The sequence below is a fragment of the Aythya marila genome (genome assembly GCF_965140915.1).
Source record: "Aythya marila genome assembly, chromosome: 6".
Taxonomy (NCBI): Eukaryota; Metazoa; Chordata; class Aves; order Anseriformes; family Anatidae; genus Aythya; species Aythya marila.
This window is the reverse complement of record NC_139047.1, coordinates 33,762,827-33,788,212: the sequence shown is the minus strand read 5'-3', so window position 1 is coordinate 33,788,212 and position 25,386 is coordinate 33,762,827. Positions and strand designations below refer to the sequence as shown.

At 38.5% G+C, this 25,386-nt stretch overlaps 1 protein-coding gene across 1 annotated transcript in view; it reads left to right on the top strand.

Moving 5' to 3' along the window:
* The window catches only part of LOC309879768 (von Willebrand factor D and EGF domain-containing protein-like), a gene marked incomplete at its 3' end in the record, with an annotated part of 170,210 nt that overhangs the window by 73,106 nt on the left and 71,718 nt on the right, over nucleotides 1-25,386 (top strand). Inside the window, exons 10-13 of the mRNA XM_082763946.1 lie at nucleotides 2,454-2,632; nucleotides 6,178-7,112; nucleotides 22,839-22,975; nucleotides 24,036-24,197. Coding sequence (XP_082620072.1) covers nucleotides 2,454-2,632; nucleotides 6,178-7,112; nucleotides 22,839-22,975; nucleotides 24,036-24,197 — 1,413 coding nt within the window. The remainder of the gene's footprint in view (nucleotides 1-2,453; nucleotides 2,633-6,177; nucleotides 7,113-22,838; nucleotides 22,976-24,035; nucleotides 24,198-25,386) is intronic.

Sequence of the window (25,386 nt, the reverse complement as noted above, 5' to 3'; positions counted from 1 at the left end):
CCATTACAAATTTTGCATGGATATCATTTATCCACACTAATCCAGTGAAATCACTGGAAGAATAAGAGCAGGCTGCACCAGTGGGGTTGGTGAGAAGAAGAGGCACAAAATACATCCAAGAAGATAATTTTATCCTAAACTTTTGTCATCGAGATTTATTGCCAGGAGACATTTTGGGTGAAGATAGGTCCACAGCAGAACCAGAACAATGCCAGGGAGTGCCTGTGTTTGGCTGTCCTTGTGATCTCACTTGGAAAAGATCTTGATGAGGTAGTAATTGAAAATCTGTTAATTATAGAATAGAGAAAAAGCAGGAAGCAAGCTGTCATTTCATTTTGCAACTGAATGCAATATAATTACTGTTTTATTACTAGCATAATTGTAGCAAGGAATCCCTATCCTCATTTACACCTTGTGTAAATTTCACTGATTTCCTTTGTGTTTAAAACAAAATAGGACACCTCCAGGCCATGAATAAGAATCCTTACCTGATCTGAATGGGAATCTGTAGGAATTGTAGGCAATGAATATGGTCCCTGATGGCACCACTGTGAGCAGTGCACCTCAATTTGCTCAGCATTTGTCCTTCATCAGCCTTGCACAGGATAGGAGCAGGTTCTCCTGCATCATGCAAGGCTGCTGCTTGGAATGAGGCTGTTACACCTTTCTGTAGCAGCTTTCAGCAGCCTGTTACTACCTATCGCTCTAAGCTTAGGTCTCAAAAAAATCTTCTTCACCGTCCCAATCAGCAATGTTACATCCATGTGATTTAGGAAAACATGGGCTGTTGGTAGGTCCTTTGTGGCAGATGGCTTGCCTTCCAGGAGCAGTAGGAAAGGAAGGGTTGCAGCCCTCTGAAAAGAAATCCACACCTGGAAATATCCATCCATGCAGTACAGAAGGCTGAAACAGCTCATTCAGTCCTGACAGCAAGGATTTTATAGACAGCCTTGTGGGAGATGCTCCTCCTGGTAGTAAAGCATTTAATTAGAAGGCACATGTTTATCTGAAGGAGGAAACCAAATGCTACCCAGCACTATGTCAACTGCAGTCCTCCTGATCTATTTATTAAACAACCACAATAAATAAATAAATAAAAGTAATCAAATCATCAAGTCATTGGAGTTTTCTCCTCATCCCCTTAAAAAAATAAGAAAAAATGTTACTTATAAATGAGACTTATAGCCAAGGTGGAGGTACAACCAAGACCTTCTGATGTACTCTGAGAGCTGGTTTTACCTGATGATTTTCATTATTCACCAAAGCTAATGCTTTGATTGCCCCAGTCAAAACACAGAGGGCTTGTGTTGACTGTACAGTGTCCACAGCTCTTTTTGTCAGCAGAACTCTACTGCTTGTCTCAACTGAACCAGGAGGGCATGCACAGGCTTCCACAAAAAGTATTCTCCTTGTTGAAATGAGGACTGTGAAACTAAAATGGACAAGAGTGTTATTTATTGCAAAATGCAAAAGTTGGATTCCAAAACAGAAATACAAATTTAAGTTAAACACTTCTCACAAGCATGAATAGATTTGGTTTGGAAGAGATTATAAGGGACCTAAAAAACAATTGGAAAGAAAGCAATGGGCATTAGTAGGTTGAATCAATTATTCTCAGCCAGGGGTGACTTAAAAAAAGTAAGATAATTATTTTGAAATTACTGTAATGAGAAGTTTCCAACAAGTTTTGGATCAAACAAACTAGTAAGATTACTTATCAGGATAGAGTGCTCTCGCTCCCACTCTTGGCATGGATCAGTTTCACAATCATTTTCTTTTTACCTAGAAAAATAAAACAAACAAACAAAAATACATTTCAGTTGAACAGATTTATTCTTTTTTTTTTTTTTTTTTTTTTTTGGTTGGACCACCAATCTGAAAAATCCATTATCCACACAGCTAGTTCTTTGTCTTACCCTCAAGATTTTTTTTCTTTTAAAGGTCAGTGTAAGCCTACCAGAAGTTCTTTAATGAGAAAATTGCTTTATCCACTTTAAAACACAATCATTTTCTGGGTAATCCAGCCTTGGAAAATGAAACGATTTTTCAGAGGGAAGAAAGCTGTTTTTCAGACTTGGCAGTTTATCTAAAAGAAATGATTTCCCAGGCAAAGACACAAGGGTAGTCTTATTGTCATGGAAGTTGCTTCAAAAATTAGCTGGTAACTTACCAGTGGGAAAACTTCAATGAATGTAATTATTAATTTAAAAAGAAAGTACTCGTGCAGTTTTATATTTATGTAACATTGTCAGACAGTAGCACCGTAAAATTTGAAAGCAAGCTAAATAATAGCACATATAAATATTTATAGTGCATCTAAGTGATCTTAAATTACCACCGGCATTGCCAATGTCTTACCTTGATATCTTTGTTTATAAAAAGGGACATTTTTTATTGCATAAAAAGCCTGGTAATGGCTTCAATTCACTGTGTTTTTTTTTCTGCCTCTTCAGATCCTGTTCCCTTCAGGAGCATTTGTTCGAGCTGATGTGAGCGAGTGGGGAATGGGCTTGACAGTAAGGACGCCGAGCAGTGACTTCAACAGCACCAGAGGTTTGTGTGGCCTCTTTGATGGGATCAGTCACAACGACTTGAGCAATGTGCCTGAGGAAGACTTCGTAGAAGAGTGGAGGTACAAAGTGAGAGAGGATCCCAGACCGGGAGATGTTTCTCTAGCACTAAATCCAGGGATGTTGATACGTTAATTTCATTATGTACTCCCCTAATGACCTGGCAGAGAGACCTGCTTCATCAAGCAAAGGAAGCCTGGAGGCCCATTACCATCCGAACAGCATGGTGGCTTATTTTTCAGTCAGCACAATGCACATAAGCAGTTACTGAGGAGAAGTTTATATTCACAAGTGATGTCAACTTAACAGCTGTGTTAAGATCCCACTCAGCTGTTAAAAAAAGATACAGTTCTCACCCGCACTGGAAAATGTAGATAACTGACAATAGGGATTAATTAAGGGTTTGGTATTTCCCTTGTTCTTTTATTCCTGAACACTAATTGCAATATGTGAGTATAGATTAAATGTTACATTTTGACAAAGTGTGGTAATATATGTACCATGCAAAAAGTTAATATCTACTCTGTTAATGATGATGGTGAGCTCAAAAAAAATTCCATGGTCTGGAACTAAAGCCAGGAGCCTGGCACTCTGACATGTCCCTGTCCCTGTCCCTGTCCCTGTCCCTGTCCCTGTCCCTGTCCCTGTCCCTGTCCCTGTCCCCAGCAGAAGCTCACATTTTAATTCTATGTTCTCTAAACATACCTAAAAGGCATTCCCAAAAGTGAACTGGGCTGTTTTGACTGTGTAGGTTTGCTTGTGAATTATGTCTTACAGATAGGGAGAAAATAAGGTGAACACTGCTGTGCAGATTTCTCAAGATCAGCTCATGCCATGATATTTTCTTCTTTAATGTGTGAAGAGCAAGTGCATGAAAATTTAGCACAGCTGGATCAAACCCAAACCACAGTTAGATGGGTCAACACGCAGCTTAATTTATTACCTAATCTGTACATGGAAACTTAGTACACAATAAATGCAATACTTTTTAGACCTAGTGCATTTTAGAAAATAAACAAACACTTCTCCCATATTCTAGTTACATTCAACCAGCCTGCATAATGGCTATCTAATGGCAATTTTGACCTGTAGCTACAAATTGTGCTATTTAGAAGTCAACAGCTTTCTCTAACATCTTAAAATTGTGAGGTTGAGTCAGAACTTGCTTCTGGGAAGGCAACTAGAGAAATAGTTTGGTGCAACAACCAACTTCTGCCTACCCAAAGAGAGGCTAACAAGAACATTGGGAGCAGATGGTCAGACATGTTTGTTGAAAGATCAGAAGCCAAGGCAGAACATACAGGAATTCACTTATAAAACAGTAAAGAGTTTTCTAGTACTTGTCACATATGATGGAGCTACTTCAGGAAAGGAATGGAAAGTTCGTGCTGTGTGAGAAGAGCAAGATGGGTGACAAGTTCAACTTCACAGTACTCTCAAGGATGGAGTCTCAAGCACCCTTCAGAAGCCTGATTCAAAAACCAGCAATGCCAATGGAAAGACTAATGTTACCTCCAGAAGAGACTGGATCAGTCTCTGATCCACTAACGGAGAAATGGTGCAATAAAAAACACAACCTGGAGAATGATTTTACAGCCACAGCTTTTAATTTCATTTTAAATAACACTTAAAGCATGCTATGCTTTCTGCAGCACCTGAAGCTAGTCTGAGTGCTCACCATCTGGCAGTTCAGCTCTGTCCCTGGTTCCGTCTACTCTCAAGCAGCTGAAAACAGATCTGTTTAAAACAGCAGGTTTCCAATGTATCTTTTAAACAATAAAGCAACATCAGATCCTCCCAGTCCTTAAATAGCATCTGGACAAGGCAGAGGTGAATTCCAAAACATGTATTTTAAGTAGCTAAAAGAAGTTTTCTGTACCTTTTGCAATTATTGAGAAATCAGGAGCACGGCTATTCCTTTTGGTCTCTCTGTAATAGTATTCAACTCAGTCTGAAATACTTGTTTTTAGCTTTTCCTTGGTTGTAATGGGCAACCAAGAGGAGTGGTAATCTAGTTATCTTGTGCAAAGGACAGGAGGCCTTTCCTTGCTCACCGAGGTACGTGCCCATGAGGAAGAACAGGGTTTTCCAGTGGTTTCCAAATGATTCACATAGAAATAGTGAAACAATTCATTTCAATAAAATACCAAGGTAAAAGTGTTTCATTTTGTTGAAATTTTCATTTGTGTTTTAAGTTTCTGTCCCAATTTGGGATTACTTTATGTGATTTTTATTTATTTATTATCTAATATTTACCTAGTCTTCAGTTTATCTGGTGTCCCCTTAAAGAAAAAAAAATACTTTTGCTGCCTTAGGTTTATTGTTAATTTGTGATGCAAGCCTGAGCCACCTCTGTTTCAGGTAGCACCACCAGTCAGGGCTGGATAAACACTGTGTGCAGGATGCCCACTGGAAATTAAAGCTGTGTTGTCCAAAGGACAAGAAGTCACTTCAATACTTCCTCAATCAGCAAAACATGTTTTATTGACCAAGACTGAAGGAAAGCCAGTGCTGAGCACGGAACAGCTTGTGCATTTCTGTGAGCACAAAAGGCATCCTGTTTTACCACACTGTATTCTGCTGTGTCCGCACATTGGAAAAATCGGATAAAGTCAATTCTTCTTTCCACAGTAGTGTTTGGCTCTGAAATGTTGACAAATGCTTTCACCTTCCTGAACCCTCTGGCTGCAAGACAAAACTGGTGCCAAAATAATTTAAATTTTTGGTGGTATTTCATATTTGGAAATAAAGAGTTGCCAGCTATTGACACAAGAAGCATCATTTTCTGTGAAACTCCAGGCCTCTTGCACTGCACATATAAGATCAATAAGAGATCTTGTGCTCATGAAATTTCCAGGGAAACTTCAGTCATTGCTGTTTATTCAAACTGAAGTTCATTTATCATTAAAGTTGGAGTAAATTGAAAAGGGAGACAAAAAATCATCATACCTTACATGATAGCCTAACCCCATGATCATTAGAAAACTGCTTTGTGTCCAAAGAAAAGCTCCAAGAAAGCTCCATTAAAGGCCAAAAATTAAATTAAGTATGTATTTTAAAAAGGAAAAACTAAAAAACTAAAAAACTAAAAAAAAAAAAAAAAAAAAAAGAGTGTGATCCAAGTCTTAGAGGAAACAGCTGGTAGAAAATCCAGGCAAATGGATAAAGATGATTTTCATAATGAAGTTTTCATAATGAAGTATTTGAAACAGATATATCTTTTTTGTAATTCTCCAAGCTGTATCTGAGTCACACCAGGGACAAATCCAAGGCCTTATTTCATGTGTAATATGCAAAGGGCAACCTGCACCTAAGAAAAAGTTCTGCAAAGTGACATCCCACACTTAGGCACTGCTCCAGCAAAGCACTTAAGCATCTGTTACCAAAAAGTCCCAATATAGTGCTAAAAAACCTACAGGACATCTCAAGAAGGGCAGCACAGAAATGACTAAAGAAAACAGAGATTAAACTTAAGCATTTTCTTAAGTACATTGTTAGACTGGGAATTTATACATCCCCCAGCCTGAGGGAAAGGAAGTTTACTTAGCAGTGTAGACCAATTTGTTGAAAGTTTCCTCTCTCTAATCTCCCTCTATTTTTAAACCAGAATACCTCCGGGAAAGAGTTTATTTGACAAGACTCCAGCACCTTCTGAGGGGAAGCAAAGGAAAAATTACTGCGGATGTCAGAAGGAGAGCACTAAGTCTGTGTCCTTGGTAAACACGCCGAATGCCTTTCAGACTCAATCTCCTGGTTGCCATTATGATAATGTGGATTACACTTCTGCAATCCCGTATCTAGATGTTACATCAGAGTTTGTCACTCACTCAGGCAAAGAGTCTGCTTTAAGAAATGATGGGAAACTGTCAGCCAAGTCTTTTGATCAAAGATATCTGCCTAAATCAGTCAAAAAGCGAGGTAGCCCCGAGGAGCGATTAAAAGCCCTTGCACATAATGTTTCCATGAAAAACAACGGTTTCCTTAACTTTACCAAGCCAACAGAACAGCTACAGAGAGCAAAAAGGCAAGAAGACTACTATGAGTACTCATCCTTTTACCCACTGCATAGCCCAAGCCAGACAGACTCAGACAGCTTTGCCTATTTTTTCCCAGAGGATTATTTTGAAGGGATTCGGACAAAACTTCCACTGGGATGGCCTACTCCCAACGGTCTAACCTCAGCCAAAGCTCATGAGATTTGCCACCGAATTCTTGCAAATTCCACCATTGGCTTGGTGTGTAAGACTCTCCTTGGAGAGCAAATAGATGAGGCCATTGATATATGCGTTTTAGATCTGCAGCTCAAGGATGACATGGCCTGGGTGAGGGCACTGATAGCACTTTTGGAAAATGAATGTGAAAGACTAGTGCTAAGAAGCAGAGGTAAAGTGTTTCATGTCAGAAACCAGACATCTGCTACCCAGGAGGAAATCCTCACCATTCTCCGGTGTCCTGCTTTCTGTAACGGCAATGGACAATGCACGAACTTGGGCTGCCAATGCTTTGAAGACCACAGCTCCTATGATTGTAGCATTGCCAAGAGTAAGTAAAAAATTCTGTTTGTTCCTACCCTACCCATCTTTCCATGGTATTAAAGTTATTAGGTAGAACATCTGCACAGAGTTTTTTGCTCTTCAAACAGTGCTACCAGTAAGATATTTGATGAATTAGTAATCAGTTTTTGACCTTGAAGAGCTGATCAAAATGTCTGGTTGGCTGGTCCTTCACTTTTTTTTTGCCTCAGTAACTTTTTAAAAATGGATTTTACAAGCCCCTTAGCAAATTGGTTTTGCAGAAGTGATTTTCTTTACATCTGATCTATCACCAGCATGCTGACAAGCAAGCTTCTGACAAAAAAGAGGGTCCTGCTCACCTTGTGGTCAATATTCATGTTAACACTGTACAGATACTTCTTTTATTTTTCTCCCTCATCAACAGAGAATAAAATTTGAAATGTATTTCAAACTCCATATTATATATGTATATATATATATATATATATGACAAAATGAACAGATAACATTGTCAAAGCCATAAAATAGTTACAGAATATACTTTAACCTGCAGACCTGATTCTGCAAATATTTCTGAATTGCCTTACGTTTACACAGGTGACTATCCTACTAGATTTGTTTCTTCTTTACAGTTCAGCCCCTCAGTGGATAAATCCAAGTCCAGTGTGAGTACTCAAAGTGCTTGAAACTAAGCACACACATAAATGTTCGCATTAATTTCAAAACGTAAGCCCTGCCTCAGCAAACCACATAAGCTTAAACTCAAAGTTACAAAAAGGTACTTAAGACTCAGCCACACAGTTGGGTTCCTGCAGCTTAAGAAGCAACATTTCAGCTAAGCTGAAATAACAAGGCGTGCTCCTTCATCCATCCCAAATGTGGGGGAAAGCCTCTTGCTACAATGCTTAGGCTACTGGACAATATCCTGTATTTAGGACAGGCAAAGCTCCTATCCAGGGTCAGTCTCTTATGGCTTAGCTGAGGCACCCAAATCTCAGACAGCCATGGAGCTCAGCAGTACATCTGATACACCCAAGGCATTTACTAGCTGGGACAGGATTATCCACATTCTTCACAATAAACATGTTGTCAGTGCACTGATTTGAAGTGGTAAAATATATCCTGACATTTGCTTCTTTTTAATAGCAGGCTAAAATTTATAGGATCATTTTCTACATTTCCTAAATTTTTGAAAAATTCATTCTCATTCACACAGAGAACAACTGACATCAGGGACTGAGAAGCAGTTTGAGCAATTCTGCAGTATTTGTTCAATATATAACTCAATGTTTAACTTCATTTCTCTGTGAAAAATATCAAGTCAGGGTAGAGGAGTTGCTTAGACTGGATGTTTAAATTTTATTTTGCTTTTCTACGGCTGAAGTCCCTAAGATTAGTGGAAAATAACTTCAGTATGACCTTTCAACTAAAAAGTAATGGCACCTTGTCTTTTTGTTGTTACATAAACTATAAACAGGGCCAGAGCCCAGAACATGGCCTGAGACTGCATGGTGAGTGAGGAATGGGAAATGATACATCAGCTTTGGCAAATGACCTGTTATTGCTCACTGGTCTGACTGCTTCATGTCTCTCACTGCTTTTACTTCACTTTTCTCCCATTGAAGACAATGACGTGGTTGGTCTTTGCTTCAAAACTCTTCTCTCTTGGGAGTATGGTTTATTGGAGTTCAAAATAAATCTAACTATTGACTCCAGTTTTCCAAAGAGTTCCTAGTTCTGCCTTGGTCAAGATACAGACTCCCAGCACCCTCCTCCCCTCTCCAGCACTACTTCCCTGGAAAGATTTATTCTCCACTTCTCCTGGCCTCCAATTTGGTTTCCACAGAGTGAGAGCTGCCATGAGGATGTTGAGATTTTTCGTTGCATGCTCCCTGCCATAGCAGCCTCAGGCTTAGCCTGGTCCCCAGGGAAGTGATCTTGGCTTTGGACCAAGAAGAGCCACGTCACATCAATTTATAAAGTATTTGCTGGGCATGCCTTTGTTAGTGTTTCAATAAAATTAGCATTCCCTGCTGCTGCAGTTTTCTTAACAAAATACAGGAGACCCTTTTCCAAAATTACCACACACTTTTCCCAACATTTCAAGGCAATATTTAATGTAAAAATCAACAGACCACTGTGCTCTCTCGCACACTCTATAGACCTCATATTACATCGACTTTAATAGTGTCTGCATCCATAACCTGACAACTGCCTCACTTTGGGTCCATGTCCAATAGGCATGGGATTGCAGAAACACTCAGCTATTGCATGGCAAGGAAGTTCTGAGGTATAACGCTGCCTTTGCAGAGGGCACTTCACCCAAACCATTTACCAAGTCAAAAAGTAGACTCAAGTAGGTAAAATGATCCATGTCTGTTGTGTATTATAGCTTATTATAATTTTCTATATTGTGGCTTAAAGTCACCTTCCCAAAGCCCTCTCTGAGCTGCAGTGCACATTTTCTAGCTGCAACTAAGAATTTGTATTTGTTTGTTTGTTTGTTTGTTTTTAACTAAAACTTGTGAAACATTTTCTACCGACTTAAAGTACAAATATTATTTTGTATTCAATAAAACCAATGAAACAAATTAATAATTAGTACCCAAGAGGAAAAGAATGCTTTCTAGATAAGTAAAGAGAGCTCAGAAGAGAAACCATGAATTCAAAATGTAGTAGAAATCACCATGTTGAGCCACCAGTATTCATTTTGCTCCGAAGGAACAGGTAGTGGGATAACTCTGATGTGCAGACATGTCTTCCCAAGGGTGCACCTGACCTGGTGCATATTTACCATTCATTTTTCCTTTCTCCTACCATACTAATGAGATTATATGCTGCCCTCTCATCAACAGCAGTCCACCTCCAGAGAGATGACAACAATCACTCATGCTGTATTCCACATCCTGGATATACATGGGAACTTACACACTTGTATGGAAGAAAAGCAAAACCAAAAATCAAAATGTCATAACAGACTTTTATAAAGGCTGGTAAAATTCACTTCAATTGCTAAAATCTTCTCTGCCAAATACAGATATATATTTTTTCTGTTTGTAGTCTCTCTACCAACTTGTACTGGGTAAAGCCCTGAACATGCAGCACAGTCCATGGGATATACCCTATAACCTGTGGAAAAGTCTGAGCTGTTTTAGGTATGAAAATAAGGGTGTTCAAGAGGAGCTGCTGTTTCCCAAATGTTCATGCAGACAATAAATTTACTTAGCAATTCACTGTGTGTTCCACTTCGTAAAGAAAATATTTATTCAAAATACTTTGCAATCTGTTTCTCATTAAAATGGGAAAGTTGGGATTAAAAATCAGCTGTTTAAGTAAATACAGCTTTTAAGTTTTTCTTTTTTTGCCCACAGACCACTGAAAAAAATACATCAACATCTGGAAAACAGTTGGCAACATTTTTGACAGTTTGTTTGGTAAAGAAGGGATCCTCTTTAGTAAAAAAATCTGGGTTTTGTTTGGCTGGATTTCACTGGGTTTGTTGTTATTTTCCCCCAAAATGAAGACACTAGAAATGAAGAAGATCATTTACTGACCAAATTTACCTAAGATATCACAATATTTACAAATGGGAGCAGCAGTGATCAAGAGAGTTGCAAATATCTTCTGCAACATGGCTTCCACAAATAGAAAACACTTTGAAAAATATTTACCTTTGAATCTGTAAATTGCTCTTGCTCCACTCTTCCCAAAGCATGTTGCCCAAGCAGTTCTCAGCTCTTCCAAATGATGGATGAGTAGGAGGCAGTGCAAATTTCCCCTAATGTCAGTAGTAACAGTTTGGAGATTGTCATCCTGTTTAATGAGGTTGCCTTCATCTGGGGAACAGAGCTCTGAAAATTAACTTAGGATGTTCAGTGGATGCTCACCAAGATTTTAGTGAATACCAGTGATTAAAACTATCTTTTCTCTTTTACTGACTTCTGAGTATTTGATCTTGTGTCTGTGCAACAATCTTTGAATGTTATTTCTGCATATATTGCATGTATTTGTGACCTCAATGTTAGAGAACATCTCTTCACACAAGTAATGACAGAGGCCCATTAAAAATGTCTGAGTCCAAATTACTCCACAGCTTCTCATTTACCTCAGAAGTTTTATGCTTACCTTATGACAGCCCTAAGTCAGAGCTTTGGACCCTGGAAACTGAGCTGGCTGCAATGTTTTTGGAAATCAATGATCTGCAAGGAGGTCCAAAACATAGTCAGAATTCAGCCCCCTTAAGTAACCTTCTCCAGCATTAGGAGTCTCTGGGACAAGCATTTGAAATGCTGTTATGTCCTTACAGAAGGGTCAATAATTTAATTTAGATAATTTAGTTTTCATTCTTTATACTAGATTCCAAAAGCATATTTGATAAAGAAGAAAATGAGAACAGGATGTGTCTTTTGGTACTCTTTGAGCAAATCTGGGGAGAAAAATATTCCCAGAAAATTAAAAGAAAACTAGGTAACAGCTGGCAAACTGGATTTGCAGAACTTTCTCCTTTGTCTTTGGCTTAGGGAAATGCAAATCTCTAGAGAGGGGACTCTGCAAGAGAAGTTGGTTTCAGCATTAACAAAGGAGAGGGAAAAGTACTGCCATGTTCTAGAGTGAGTCAGTGTGATGAACTGTACTGAGCTTCATGTATTACAGTCTATTTATGATTTCATTTCTGAGTGATGTAGAATATATATTTTCAATTTCTCTATGTAACAATACAGAAACTGTGTATCTATAAAAGTACCTGATCTTAGAAATACAATGCAAAGCAATGCATCCAGAGTTCAGATGCCCTACAAGGAGAAATAAAATCTTAGCTCAGGCACTCCAATCACTTGGACTTTATAATACTTAAGAAAGGTCAGCTAGCTAATTCAGTATAGACAAGAAACACATAAGTGTGAGCTTCACCTTTAGCTGTTCTTGATTTTAGAGTTTTATCAGCAACAATCTTTTAAGATATCTGCTTGTTTTTACATTTCACTGGCAGAAATGTCCTCCACAGACAGCGTGTGATGTAACACCAATTTGTAAGCAAAAGTACTATGGTATCATAGAATAATGATGTGTTTCTTAAACAACAGTTCAAAAGACTGGATGTCCTCAGAGCTGAAGTCCTGCTGGCGTCACTAAAGCCAGGATTTCACACCAGAAAATGCTATTAGAGATAAAGAATTAAGATTAATCTCAGAAATAAAGCCGCATCTTCTAACAGGAACAGCTTGAGCTTCCTAACTGACAGCTCGGGCATCCTGACCTGTCCGGCAGTGTGCAGGCAGTCATCACTGTGCAAGCACAAGCAGGATAAGCCTTTAGGCTTTTTTGCTAATAAGCACACATTCTGTAGGAAGGGAAGAAAAGGAGTAGAAATTAAGACCCAAATTAGGTTTCTGCAGGACATATAAAACTGCTGCTTCTCTTGATTTCTTTTAAAAAGACAGGACCTAAGAAACAGAAAAAAAAAAAATGAATATTGATTTTGGAATGTTAATATTTGAATTCCACTATTAGGAAATAGTTACTATCCAGGAAAAGCTACATGAATAATGAATGAGAAGGCAACTCCCTTTTCTGGCCATATATTTTCCCATTAGCTCCAAAACAAATCTTCATCTAATGTTCTTAGGCTGGATTTTTATACATGAATTAAACCTCCCCCAAGATCAAGGAGGCCATCAATATAATTCAAGTATCTTTTCCAAGGTCACCCAATCTCAGCTACACTGCCAATACATAACAATGTGTTCTACCACTGGTTTTGACAACCTCACACACACATACACAGAAAACATGGCAATGCAGTATTTTTAGGGATCAGAATACAACCCATAGCACATTTGGAATATTTTACAAGGAAAAAATGGAGAAAGAGAGAAGAGAGCTGTACTCCCCCTCTCTGCCTGCCTCCAGCAGGAGCGGTCCAGGTGGCCAGAGCTATAATTATCCTCCCATGAAAACTGCAATTTGGAGTTGAAAGGCACCTCTGAAATTTGGCAATGCTCCAGAAGCTTAGACTTTCTTAATGTTGCTTAACATTTCATAAAACCCCCCAACACCTGTATAAGGTGCTTAAAATGTCATTACCACCTGTAATTAAATGCAGAATCCAATTACTGTGGATAGCAAATCAGGTTGGTGCTTACCATTTGTATATATTGACCATGTTGATTATAAAAAAATAAATAAATCAGGACTAGAAAAGCACACATAGAGGAATGTAATATGCAGATTGTATGAAGCTCTAAAGAGCAATTACAAGATAAAAGGTAATGAGGAATAATAAGGACAAATTAGTTTCAGTGAAGTAATGACACTTGAAGTTTAAATTTCTATGTGAAAAGTTCAGCAAAGAAAAAAGTGAGCAAAAAGTATAGCGAGAAGATGGGAAGTTAATGCTTACCTATCATGCTTACAGGTATACCACTATCATATCAAAATAGGTATCTGCCTATTAGGGTATTTTTACTAGGAAGTTCTGTGAATCCAAGAGCATTTTCAGAGCTGTGAACCACAACCAAGCAGGTGCCTTATACCTATCCAAAACAGCCGATACATGAATTTTTTATCCTGTTATTTTTAGGATGATTGTATAGCCCTGTCTGGATTTCTTCGTATGTTGTAATTAAAGCACAAAATACTTTAAAATAAAATTATATTGAGTAGCAGCACAAGGTCTGCTATTACTGTCCTAAGACAGGGACTTCATGAGATAAGTACTATACATGTAGAAATCTTGATGTTTATACAATTGTGTTTGATTTCTAAGAATAATTCCTATTTTTTGAGGATGAAACATACGGGAGCCATTTAAAGATAGGATTTAAATTGTTTTGAGATCCTCAGATGAAAGGGGACAGAGTATTTGAGTCCTCTAAGTCAAACATCTGCTTTTGAGGTTTTGCATGTGAACATATTGACTTTGTAATAAATATGTTTCTTCCACTTCTATCAGTTCAGCAGTCTTTAAACTCCAGATCATGGTGCCATAATGATTATTTAAGGGCTGTTAGTCTGTCAGGTAAATGGTTACTTCTCAACACATGTAATATGTGCTTTGTCAGCATGATACATCACAACAGTGCAGAAGGAGCCATTAGGATGTTTTGGGTCAATATAAGTTTTCCATGCATAAATTAGACTATACATAGAATAAAATGCATACTAGACTTTTCAAAGCAGTTAATTTTTTAAATCACTAAGATAGCTACAGAGTAACATACTACTTGGTGTATGTAGAGGTGGTAGCCTCTGTCTCTACTCACCGGCCTGCAGTGCTGGCATGAGATCTTCAGGGAAGAACTACAGCAATTGACATCACCATATGCACCTCAGAAATAGAAACATACCTGAAACTATGGAATTTCTATCTGATCCTCTTTACAGGCATTGAATGATTAGTTTCGTTTGTTTGTATTGTTGTTTTCCTAAATTTGTCTTTAGATTAGTAAATAAGCAAATATCCACAAACAAGCTCTTGGCTGATTTGGCAAATCACGTTATATGGCAGTGAGAATGCAATACATGTATGTTTTAACAACTAATTGTGTCAATTTTTCAAAATTATATTTCAAAAGATGCATCAAACATGCTTGTAAGAGAAGTGAACACTATAGTTACTACTATTAAACTTTTCTGGCCAAAAGAAAGTACTTTTACTACAAAAAGATGGAAATTTTAAAACGTTATTATTTTATTATTCTTTTAAAAGCTTTTTTCTTTTCAAATAATAAGTGGGGGGGGGGGGGTTCTTAAATCACAGGGCTTAAGTTGTAGTCCTTAATTGTCTAAATATCTTAATTAATTATAATAATTCCATTGACTTCTATGGATGAAGTGTTGGCAAAGTCACCATTACTATTAGTTTTGATTACTTATATTATCAAGAAAAAGATATCAAGGAAAAGGGTCTCTTTTCATAAATGTGCCTTTTCTCTTTTTGCTCATATTGATTATTGCCTTATCTGTCCCACAATTCTGAGTTTTCTTATCTAGCCAACTGAAGGAGGAGGTCTGAAAATTTCCTATGTCCATGCCTACCATGTTCCCCTGAATATATGCTTGTTAATTTGGTAACAGCTGGACAGTAAGTGAGGCAGTGGTTTTAGATTCTAGTTTAGAAGTTGATACAACTGTTTCTGTCAAATACACTTTTCTTCAGTAATAATTTCTGTAAAGCACTTCATGCAGATCTATCACATGAAACGGTTAGTACACTGCTTCCATGTCACTGGGATTGAATTCTTTACCTAGATATTAGGGACATTATGATAAAATTCTTACTTCCTTCAAGATGACATTAAAAAAGTGAAGGAATTTTCACTGAGATGTCAATGCTTTGCAAAAAAAAAGTTTCTATATAACTTGAAAATTGAAACCATGATTTTGAGAGTTATTATCTCCACATAGTATCATTTTTTCCTCAGCTTGCCTGATCATCTTGGAAAATAGATAAAGAATAAATATGAAAACACATATTAAATAATTCAAAATATAATTGGCTTCAGTTATCCAGCTTTTTCCTAGGTGAACCTAGGGACGAGGGAAACAAAAAAAATATACATTTAAAATGTTTATTTAGAAAACACACCATTTCTTTCTCCCAGACATCTACAGAGGCATGATCTTCATCTTTTAACCACTACTACTACGTAAATTACTAAGTTAATTATGAACAAGCTATGAACTAATGCTAATAATAGCATGCTATATAAATTAAGTTATTTAAACAACTAGTTCCTGTATATTTGGACTCTAAAAATTAACTCCAATATATTCTTTTCAGGCTAGAAACAAAGGTAGTATTTGTGGGCATAATTATAAAGGCAAAATGAATAAACAACAAAGTTGTGAAGTGACTCACTATGAAATTTTCAAACATAATATTTTGAATGTAGGACTTACCTGTGTTTGAAAATACCATTGACATATTTTAAGAACATTGTTGTATTTTAAGAACATATTTTATGAATCTCTGAACAAAATGTTTTGTTACGACATAATAATATAAAGGGTTGCTGTTTAAAAAATACAAGCTTTATAAAAGAAGCATAATTAAAAACTAAAAGAAAAAAAGATTTGAACCTAGCCCAACCTATCTTTGATATCCCCTGATTGACACCCCTGTACTCTATTTTATATGGATGGAGACAGGCTTTTCCTCTCACATAAAACATATTTCTGCCTAGAGTTTTGTGGGTAATTCTCAGGAATTGACAAGCTTCATGATAGTTTTGAAGCTTTTCTTCTTTTCATAGCCATTTTAGTTCACTTTTTGATAGTGCAGATGTGATGAACACATCTGGAAAAAAAAAAACAAACATCAATATCAGCCTTAATCTACTGGTTTAGCTCCCAGTTCTTTCCATTCAAAGCACAGACCTGGCTGAGCTGGAAGAGTGCTATTAGCTTGATAGCTACAAAGTCAATAGAAACAGCATTTTAAAAGGATACCAAATCCTCATGGTAAGGGACATGGAAGGTTGCATGCTCAGTGATCCATACCATTTCCTGCAAATCAGATCAAGAAGATTAGTCTTTTCTGGTGATTAGTTTATTTGCTTTAATGCAAAGCAGTGAGAGCAGTTCAGTGAAACATGTAGCAAAACAAAACCATTTTCTGAAATATATAGAATTAAATGCTAGAAAAGTTTACAAAATTATAGGTTTAATTTAAACTGACCAAAGCCAGGCAATCCAGATGCATGTGTATAACTTCTTTACACCATGCTGTTTTCAGGCACTGCAGGAAATTTCAGCCTTAAATCTTGTTAAATCCAAAACAAAACAAAAAGCTCTGAACAAACAACCTCTTTCTTCAAATACTCACACACACGTACACACAATAAATAACAAATTTAAGTCTGTTTATGAGCTATAGAGGTAAAACCTACTAAATGTTAAAAGGTATGATTTAAATTGACCTAAAGCAAAAATTCAGTAGAAACTTCTTTATACTGTGCTTTATTTTGTATAAACAACCCACAATCTACCAGCGCAGAATATTCAAGCAACCGTGGATAAAAAACTGTTCGTAACAACCAGCTCTCCCTCTGATTCAGTAAATGTAAAGATGGACAAATTACTAAAAACAACCAGTTGGGTGCTAGCATGGGCATAAGGACCATGATGACACCTGCCCAAATCCCTTGGAGTTCCATCACTGCAGCTATTACGTGGAGCACTGCTGCCCGGGGTCCTGCTCTGAAGTGTCTTCAAGTGACTGACAATGAGATCTGCTTTAGGTAGGACAGTAAGCACTGTGAATGTGCAATCCAATCTTATATTTTACCACCCGTCAGGGCTATCTAGAAAAGAGGCAATATTCTATAGTTAACTTCTCTTCCCCTTCTATTGCTGAAGTAAATTGCTAGTAAGCCTTTTAAAAATAGAAGATATCAAATAGACATAAAATGTCATAGTGAGCTTTCTAAAGCAAAAATAATCTACCATATTGTTGCAGCACAGTGATTCTTTCAGTGTGAAATTGAGCCTGTCCATTTCTTGCAAGCAGTGAGTTAAAGTACTTGCAAAACACCTTTGCCATACTCTGCCAGGGTTTACTCTTGCTCTCACTGAGGTGTCTGACACTGATTGCTGGTTTGACATGGGAAAACCAGAAGATTTTAAGGTTAGCTTGGTTAGTTGAAAGATTGGCAGGTAAATGGAGATTTAGTCAAATGTTACATTTACAAGAGAATGACTTTCAGAATGGACTCACTTTTCTTTTCAGATAACAGGTCTTGGCTACCTTTCATTGCCATCCAGCACGACCCAAAATATTGTCGTGCTGAGAACTGGTTTTGGAAGCAGGGACAAACACCTCATCTGGAAGCCAGAGAGGTCACTGATGTGCTAAAAGCCTTCAAAAAAGCATAAAATTGCTAGCCCTTTTTTCTTAGGGAGGCATTTCAAATGAGCTTTGGTTTAGGGACACCATGAATTCCAGAGTAATGCATTCAGCAGTTGTGGATATGATTGCTGTAATAACCCTACACAGTAAATAAATGCAATATTTATTCATGTGTTTGAAAGGAAGCAGATTCAGACTCTGTCCAAGCTGCGAGATAACTGAACATCAGTCAGCCCTGACCCAGAACCCTCAGGGCTGCAATAGCCAGGTGTCCACAGCCACTCCAGCAATCTCTGGCACAGAGCCTGCTCAGACAGCAAGATGATTTCTAGCACAGGGCTGGCTTGGAACCAGCCACATCAGGACCAAGCAAAGTGAGCTTGGTCTGTCTGCACTCACATGTTTCTAAAAACCATATCCTGCTTTATAAATATTGTATTGGACTATTAACACAGACAATTTTTTTATTTTTTATTTCACACAGCCATACCAAATGCTTATTATGATCTGGTGCTTGATTTGCTTTTCATGACCTCGGTTGCTTATTTACCACCCCAACCAAGAAAAGTAAGGCAGTCTATTCCCTTCTCTTTATCTAAACAAATTTATTGCCAGTTTTCATTTTGGTTCTGCTGGTCCAGCCCAAAGTTACACAAACACTGCAGAAGAATGTTTATTTGTGCTAGAATATATTTCTATTGAAAAGTGGAAACCAGACATAAACTGTATCTATCCATCACTAAGACTTCAGTAAGTGTAGTTTTATAAAATTCTCGATTTTGTGTCAGATGTCTACATTTCGCTTCCATGCTTGTGCATACATATTATTGATATAAGATGCTATAACAAATACCTATAAAACAAATTGTGTATTTATGCATTGTTTTTTTTTTTGTTTTTTGTTTTTTTGTTTTTTTTTTTTTTTAAGTCTATTATGTAGCCTGTGCTCCTTCTCAAGTTTGACTCATGTAAATGCTTCCAGAAAGAATGTGCTTTGTCAGCACTGCCAGCAGCTCTGAACTTACTGATCCTTCCTGCAAACTCCTTCTGTGGGTGAAGCAGTGGGACTGGGTGGGCTCCCTGCTTCATGAGGGAGGCATGCAGCAAACATTACAAACCAACTGGGATTGAACCTGTACCTCTCTTTAATTACCCAAGATATCGGAGACCTATTAGATGAAACATTTAAGCACAAAGTCCTCTCTCCTTCTTGTTCCATGGCAGTTTAATTAAAAACTGGTATTTTCTTTTACATTTCTCCAACATCTCCAGCTGTTTTTCACAGTGTCCTAATGTGTCTACCAGGCAAGAGCTGCATTTCAGGGGTGGTTACTCTGTGTGTGCACACCAGGCATTAGAAATACTTCAAGGTACCCATGTCTGAGCTAGTGAATGTGAACACACAGCTTCTTAAAATCTCCTTTGTAACATGACTGTGCTTTTTTAAATCCATCTCAGTCCCAGTGCTACCCTTAGCTTTGTTTCTTTATTTAGCAGTAATATTCAAAGCACATTTTTGGCCTATAGGCCATACAGAGAAAACAAGGAGGAGTATCTCTTCCAGATTATATTTCAGCATTCATACCTCTAAAGATAAATTATTTATGTTCAAACAGGTCATACTTTGCACTAACTTGCTCTGTACACCACCTGATTTCCTGCAGATCTGTCTCCTACCTCTTTAGCTTGCCCCACCACAGAAATCACACATCAGTTCCCATGTCTCCATGACCTCCAGTTTCTCTGAGCACCTGCACTTTTGCCCTTACTCTCACCTTTGTGAGCTCTCCCAGCTCTCTCCTCTGCTTCCGTCTTCCTCCTCATCATTTTTTTCTGAACTACTTGCAGCTCTTTTTCTACTTTTTTTTTTTTTTTTTTTTTTTTAGGTTCTCTAATATTTCCTTTCACACGCCTACCTCTGTTTCCCTCAAGCATATGTCATGCATAAGCTTAATAGTTTCCCCTCCCTAACACTGGAAGCAAGGAGCAACAGCAGAGCTCTGGCTGTGCTTCCCCCAGCAACAGCAGGAATATATGGGTGAGTACCCAGCAACCGACTGCCAGAGTTTTCCAAAGTTAATGCCATTGATGTTTCCTCTTTCACATGTGGATGAAATGGTTTCATATATGCCAAAAACGGATAACAGAGTGAAAGACAGACAGAAAACCATGTTAAAATAAACGCTTAAAATCCCTACATCCATTAAATGTTATCTCATTTTCAAAAAAGAGTTAGATTAAAACTAATGAACATTTTTTTTAAAGTGGAGTACTGCCTATACCAAGGTCTGAAGTCTGAACTTTAGTAACCATTTGTTTTAAAATGAGCCATAAAATTTCCCTTTCCATCAGATTTTCTCCCTCTCCTTCCTCTCTTTCCAGCACTCTCCACACAAACCCTTTGTAAAAATCCCCACGGGGACTCCACCAGCTTCTCACCACCACATCAGAAATAAAGGAATAAAGAATTAGCATAAATGTGGTCTCCTACACCACCGCACTGCTTATTACCCCTTTTAGAGCACTCCCAGATGAAAATGTCTGGAAACAGATGGCTGAGGGAACAGAAAAAAGCCCACTCAAAGAAAAGATCACCTTTATCAAACCACAGAAATACACAGTGATTTTTTTCTTCCATGAACTTCTCACCCCTTCCACCAGAAAAAAATAATCTAGTTTTCATCCTGATTGACCCACAATACAGCCAATCTTGAGAGAAGATACCCACAGCATATAAGGGAATGTATTTTGTCCAGATTTAGATCAATTTAAAGATGCTGCACACAAGTGTGTACGGCACGGTTTGAGTGAAGAAAATATGAAACGTGCTGATACTGTAAGTCATTGCAAAGAGCATTGAAGTTGGGTAATTTTGCCTTGGCCCCAACACAGCAGTGTCACAGTAGTGCCAGGATGCACATAAAGATGTAAGAAACCCTGTGGGCAGCATGCAGGGCTCATCAAGGAAAAACCAGCCTGAAAGCATGGCCCTGGAAGAGGAATGGCTGCAGGAAGCTGCTCCTGTGCCTCGCTTGCTCCCAAGTTACGGGATTTTACTTCACCCACGGAAGCTTGAAAATCTGCAATGATAATGAAAATGTTAATGCAATCTGAGCTACCTCAGTACTAGTGGGGGGAGCTATTAAAATCTCATGAAAAACATAATGAAGCTTTTTTTATTATTATTTTTATGCACTAACCACAGAAGAAGGCAATTTATCAAAACTATTCACTACATCTGACTAATATTTTTGTACATTACAGGAATCCACAACTAACTGATGAATGCTGGTAAGCTGTAAACCATTTCTCTTCTTGTAAATATTGCAAAGTGTTCAGCAGTGCTTCTAATACTGCTGCAATAAAATCTTTAACCAAAATAAATAAATAAATAAATAAAAGCAATTCAACATTTCAGACATACAGAAAAAAATCTTTTCACTATTTTTCACATTTATGTTGCTTTCCTTCCTTTCTCTGGAAAAATGGGTCATGCAGCGATGTTGTTATGGGTTGCAATTTGGCAATGTTTAAACAGCATTCATCCTAGTTACAGCTTAAATGGCAGAGCCCTAAAGGAACAGCGAGGTACTGGGGAAGGTTTTCATCTCAGCTAAGGGCACTTTGCCCCTTGAATCAGAACTGAGCCAATGTACCATTAAAATAATAGGTGACACAGAGCTTCTGGTTTAGATAAGCTAAAGATCAGAGAAAATTGATGGGTACTATTGCTTTTCCAGAGCAATGGTGATGGGACAGGGAACTGGAAAAACTTTGCAGCTTCTACTTATCCTGGAGTAGAGAAAATAGATTGCAGTACACAGTGCTGGTGCATAACATGCCTCCCAGGGCTCCTGGTTATGTCCCTGCTATTAAGTATTTTCAGGAAAGAAGGAGGAAATCTTCTGTTTTGCATTGTCACCATAGTGGCTTCTCCTGACCGTTACAGCTACAAATATTACCACGGACAATATGAAACCATGATCCTGACTGGCTGTTGGAGGATGTTAGAGACCTTCTGAGTGTTGTGCTATCCAAGTATCTGTGCTGATGCAAACATCTACCCAATCACATTTTTGCTGAAGATGTGAATTCTGCCATTCAATTAACTTGCATTTTGACTGCAAAAATTACCCCAACATGAAAGCAATGAGCAATTTTAAATGATAAATACCCAAAGCATGACAGAACAGAAATGAAAATTTACCTGAGAATCATAAAACGTTTTAAAAACAGTAATGGGTGAGATTCAGCCTTGTAAGGGGGACAGCACAGGCTGTACATCACTTAAGGCCTACTTAAAGCCTCAAAAATAGGATCTAAGTGAAACTTAGGTGGTGCACAATCCTCATGCTGACACTGCACAGAGCTGAGTGTCACACATTAAAGACTTAACCCTCAAAGCAAGCATTCCTTTGAGGACCATTGATTTTATTACATCCACAGCTTTAGAAAAAAGGAATGTCTTTTACACAGCTCTTCCACCTTATGAGGAGTCTGGTGGCACGGCTGTCTTCAGACACTTCCATTGCCCACCTTCATGTTCTTCCAACCTATGTCATGACACCCTGTCCTCCCAGCTGCGCTCCTCCTGCTCACCTGTTAGCAAAAGCATTACCACTGAAGGCATTTTATCATGAAGCCACAACTTTGTAATTGATCCCACAAGCTGTATAATGCCCAGCTTGCAGTATTTGGTGCACGGTGCAATTGCTTAATGGAGGTTTGCTGCTTTCCAGTTTGACAACTGCTGTTCCTCTTCCCAAGAGAAATTTGCAGGAGAACAACCCAACAAAAAGAAATGAAACAAACCCAGGAACAGTGACAACCATGCCATCTCTGATAAAGCAGAAGGGAATTGCATGTGTTAGTTTCTAAAGCATTATATCTATCTCCCCTTTTCAGAGCAAGCTTTGGAAATCACGGGCTTGGAGAATGGGGGCCTCTGCGACATCCGTACCTCGGACTGCACCAGGACCCGGGTATTCGGCTTCGGCTTCACAGATTCCCCCAACCTGCACTGTGAGGTTACCAGGCTAATTGTAAGCATCTTCCCATGGACTCATCAATTATTGGTGCTATGGTCAGACTTTGACATGTTTATATTAAACCCTGAACGGTGCTGAGTGCCAGTCACTGCTGCAGCAGGATGTGAATACCTAGAGATCCCATTGCCAATGTGTTTGCCATGAGCTGGGGGGAGATGAAGCAGTTCTGCCCTTTCCAGGACTGATTCCTTAGAAATTCAAAGCTGTGTCTTCCTGCCAATTTGTTCCGTGGGGTTTTGTTTAACTCTTGTTTGGTTCAGCTGCACTGTAGTCCAGTGAAGCTTGAAATCACAATATTATTTCTCATTTTGTGCATCTGCAATGGGTATGCTTGGTTGTTTCCCTAAACTCATCTGAATGCTAAGTGTTGCGGTTAAATACAAGGCTTCCTCAATACAGTTAGAGGTTCCTATGTGAATTTTCTTATTCATGGTTCAATACCAAGTCAGAAGTTCTAATAACTACTAAACCCATCTCTTCTGTTCATACTATAATTTTGTTATAAACAACTACACACAGGCAATTCTTGGACCGAATTATTTGGAGTATCCACACACACAGACATAAGATGTTGGATTCATCTCATAAATCCACCTCATAAAAGACATTCAGCCTGATTGCCATTCATTACTAACAAGACACAGCTGAGATTTGCCTACCTTGCCCACTTATGACTGTGTAGGCTCTAAAAAAGCAGTGATGTTTTATGTGGCCAACCTTGCTAAGTAGCAGACATTACCTGAAGGAGCCAGAAGGTGCACAAGCTGGCTGCAGAGCCCTAGGAGCAAAGACAGTGCTGCTCCAGGACATTCACCTGTCTCGTCCCAGCTGCTCATCCAAAACACAAGCTGCAGCCCTTCCTAAATCAACAGGCCACTTGCATGCATAGAGGACCATGGCTTGCTTTTTACTGTGGTTACAGGAACATCACTTCTTTTAATAAACCATCTGTAAATTCCTTATATTAATAATTAGAAATATAAACATATGTTGACAACTGGAATTGCTTTATATGAGCCTTCAGTTTCTGCACTCTCCTTCTGTTTTACTGTAGCATCTCAATGGCGAATGGATATCAAGAGAGCAAGAAACAACACGAGCAGATTTTCTCAGCTCTGAGGCTGTTGATTGCCAAATTCCTCTCCTGAACATCACAGAGACAGAGGCTGTGCACTTTGTGGCCGGTGACGAGCCGTTCGCAAGATGGCAAGTGAAAGTAGGAATTTCGTATGTTTCTAAGAAATGATTTAGAAGAAGGAAATCAGTTGTCTTGGTAAATCAAAATGCAAAGTGCAATTTGCATCCCCTCAGAACCGAAGACGCCTGTAGAAATTCTCACATTAGTATTGAGGGGGGCAGGGGGAACGTCATGACACAACCAAAACAATGGGAGTTAAAAACAGGTGTCTTCGTAAGCAATCCAAAAGTGCAAATTGCAATCACTTCTCCACATAATCACCTGAGATTGATGCAGTTGTACTAATCAATTGTTAATCATTAGTATTTCATTTCTGGAAACCCCAGCTCAAACTCATGATTAGGAAGCAAATGCAAGGCAGTTCTGACCCCCAGGTTTCAAGGCAGATGCTTGCACAGCGCAGGAGTGAGCAGGGATGGGACAACCATGGACTTAAATTGCAGCCTCTGCAGTACCCACACATCCTGGATCAGCTCTGCTGTAGTTTTAGCCCCTTTTGTTCCCAAGGTGATACTTAAATTCTAAACATTTACAGGAGACCAGTGTCTTGTTGACCTTGTGCATGCTAACCTTGGTCTTGTGCTCAGTCTGGCTGGTTATTTTCTGCAGACTGGTTGCTTTGCTAAGACTGAGCTCATTTAAATGCACCATAGCTGAGAAAAAATATGTTGCAATTGTAGAAAGACTGCAGATGTGGTTTGAAAATTGCCACATGTAAAAATGAAACACGTGAAACGGTCTCTTCACTGTGTTGTCACTGCCTGTCCTGTGCCTTATAGCTGTCTCTAATGTGGATCAGACTGGGGACACATGTGGCCATGGAGTTAAGAGCAAGGGAAAGATGTTTGCTAGAACATATTTTCTATCCAGTAAGTTATTTTTAAAATGTGGGGATCTGTGATTAAGAGATGTGTGTAAAATTTCTGGATGAACAGAGTCTGACCATCAGCCAGGGCAGATCCTGCACCTTCAGGAGAAGGTGCCATTCAGACTCTGAGGGCAGTTCTTGTGCTTAGGATTCCTAAATTTCTCATAGTGGATGCTGAACTCTCCCAGTTGTGAAATGAAATGTGATGGAAGGACATGAACGGACTGGGATGTAGCCCAGAAGGACTGCTTACATGTTTGCATGGGTATGGGGCCATTCCTGCAGCACAATCGGGTTAGCTACCATGCACCTCAGACATATCATGATTCAGTTTGCTTT